This window comes from Chrysemys picta, chromosome 12 (genome assembly GCF_011386835.1).
Source record: "Chrysemys picta bellii isolate R12L10 chromosome 12, ASM1138683v2, whole genome shotgun sequence".
Classification (NCBI taxonomy): Eukaryota; Metazoa; Chordata; order Testudines; family Emydidae; genus Chrysemys; species Chrysemys picta.
In genome coordinates this window covers 18893271-18896066 of record NC_088802.1, presented here as the reverse complement: position 1 = coordinate 18896066, position 2796 = coordinate 18893271, and the positions used below count along the sequence as shown (strand labels likewise).

Below are 2796 nucleotides of genomic sequence, written 5' to 3'. Positions count from 1 at the left end.
TATGGCAAGGTGCTCAGATAGTATGGTGATGGGTAGAAGTATATGATAGATAGATTCTGATCTTATTTATATTGGTGTAAACCCATAATAACTTCTTTTTTCTTGAGTCATGTTTGTCTGGAGTTTTACTAGTATAAATACCCAATTCTGCATAAACAGATTGAACAGTATTTTCTCATGGAGGCAATAATGTCATCAGCTGATTATATAAAGAAACACAGAATGAAATTGTTACTGAAGGAGAAATATGGACATTTTATTCTTAGAGAATAACCTCCAACCTATCAGTTTACTCAGTGCACCTTTGAGCTCCTTGTTTCTCATGCTGTAGATGATCGGATTCATCATTGGTGGAAACACAGAATAGAGAACAGCCACCACTAGATCCAGACCTGAGGTTGAGTTGGAGGTGGGTTTCAAGTAGGCAAAGGTCCCTGTGCAAATAAACAAGGAGACCACAATGAGGTGAGGGAGGCACGTGGAGAAGGCTTTATGCCGGCCCTGCTCAGAGGGGATTCTCACCACTGTGGTGAAGATCTGAACATATGACACAATTATGAAAACAAAGCAGATTGAGGTTAAGCACACACTAAACATGAGAAACCCGACTTCACTGAGGTCTGAGTCAGAGCAGGCGAGCTTGAGGAGATGGGGGATTTCACAGAAGAACTGATCCACCATGTTGCCTCCACAGAAGGATATTGCAAACGTGTTTCCAGTGTGCACTGCAGAGTAGAGAAAAACACTGATCCAGGCACTGGCGGCCATTTGGACACAAGCTTTTCTGTTCATCACTGTCTCATAGTGCAGTGGTTGGCAGATGGCCACATACCGGTCATATGCCATGATGGTCAGTATGGCAAAATCTGCTGAAGCGAAGAAGAAGAAAAGAAAGACTTGGGCGAAACATCCAGAATAAGAAATAACCCTTGTGTTCATGAGGGAGTTGACCATGGATTTGGGGACGGTGACAGAGATGGAGCCGAGGTCTAGGATGGACAGATTCATCAGGAAGAAATACATCGGGGTGTGAAGTTGGTGGTTGAGGGCTATGGCTGTGATGATGAGAAGGTTCCCCAGCAGGGATACCAGGTAAAGCACTAGAAACACCACAAAGTGTAAAATCTGCAGTTCCGGAACATCAGAGAATCCCAGGAGAAGGAATTCGGTCATGGTGGTTTGGTTGGACATTTTCTTCCTCAGTCCATTCTGTGATGGCTGTAGGGGGAATGAGAAAGACAATGGTCAGGATTAGAGCAACAGTGGGGTTGGCCCTGATTCCCTTTTCTCTAATATCTCATTATATAAAAGTCAAAGGTGCACAGCACTCATCACTTGCAATAACGAGGTTTTGTTAGTGCTCCTCACCTCTGACAATCAATCAGTCACATTATCACACTAATGTAAATTGGGTTGGCTCATTTAAAGTCAATGGAGCTTCATTACTTTACCCCATCTGGGGATTTGGCCCAAGATGTGGCTTGTTAAAATGCAGTATGAAGGATGAAAAAAGTACAATCCAAACCCAACAATTCTTCCAAAGCAAGTCCCTCTCTTGCGACCAGCACCAAGCTCACAGCTTGTCCATGAAACGGATAGACTAAAATGCCAACACAGCCTGATTCCCATGTAGACTCACCCAGCATCATAAGTAGCAGCTCATCTGTGATTTTTCTTCCCCAAGCTCTGTGCCTAGATGGCCTGCTGTCTGCTTCCAAATTGATTTATGGCACCAACTCCCAGCTGCACTTCGGCCTGCGTTTAACAGTGGACTAGCAACATCCCTCCGTCACCGCTATGTTGTATCGTTTACTCTGTGCTGTGTGGTGCACGGGTTGTCAGGACACTTAGGCTCTACTCTCGTCTCTGCCATTGACCTGCTGTGTGACCTTAGGCAAGTCATTTCCCTTCTTTCTGCCCCTGTTTCCCCTCCCTCCCTTTCTATGCCATGTCTACTAGGACTCTAAAGGCTTTCGGAGCGGGGCTGTGGGGCAGATTTTTAAAGGTATTGATGCACCTAGTGGGATTCTCAAAAGCATCAGGGACCTAAACACCCCTTGAAATCAAGGAGTTATAAGCTCCTAGGTGCTTCTGAAAATCCCACAATAATACCTTTGGAAACATGGCCCCATGTCTTGTTATGTGTAAGTTCTGCACATCCATTTACACCATTTATACTCAGCCAGCAGCAGTGTGGAGTTAGGACAGGAGCTCTGAGTTCTACTTCCAGTGATCTTGTGTATGTCCTTGAATGGGGTCAGGATAGACAGGGTTTGGCTGCTTGGTTCACCTCTAATTCAGGTTTTAAAGTGGCTAGTCTATGTAAAACATAGTCTGTGTGCTGCCAACTTAACCGGTTATTCAGTTGTTACCTTCTCACAACTATCCCTTTGGAAGAGAAATCACACAGATGCAATAGAATAAATGGTTTGAAATTAAGGTCTTATCAGGCAATATTAATGTTCCCCAATTTATTTGAAGTTTAAGCCGGTTGGAAATTTTCAGCTGTTTTCTTTTTAATGGCGAGTGGGTTTTCAGCTAAACAACAACAAATTTCAGAATCTGTCTGCTTTTCTCCAAAAATTGTGCGATTGGTTTGTAAAGGAATTGAAAACTCAAAACCCAAACATTTTTGGTTTTGTGATTAAAAAAATCCAGTTTTCAGCAAAAAGTTTTCATTTGCCAAAAACTGGAAAAAAAATGGATTTGGGGTTTTCATTAAAAAGTCAAAATTTTCCTGAAGGGTGGAAAGATTACAATCAGCAGTAGATATCTGATTAAATTGAGAGTAAAAGT

The 2796-nt window shown here is 42.8% G+C and overlaps 1 protein-coding gene across 1 annotated transcript; it reads right to left on the bottom strand.

The window, feature by feature from the left end:
- Positions 1-231: 231 nt before the first annotated feature.
- On the bottom strand, positions 232-1191 carry LOC135974589 (olfactory receptor 14A16-like). Its single transcript, XM_065563008.1, has one exon. It carries the CDS (start codon positions 1189-1191, stop codon positions 232-234), a length of 960 nt encoding a protein of 319 aa, XP_065419080.1.
- Positions 1192-2796: the final 1605 nt, after the last annotated feature.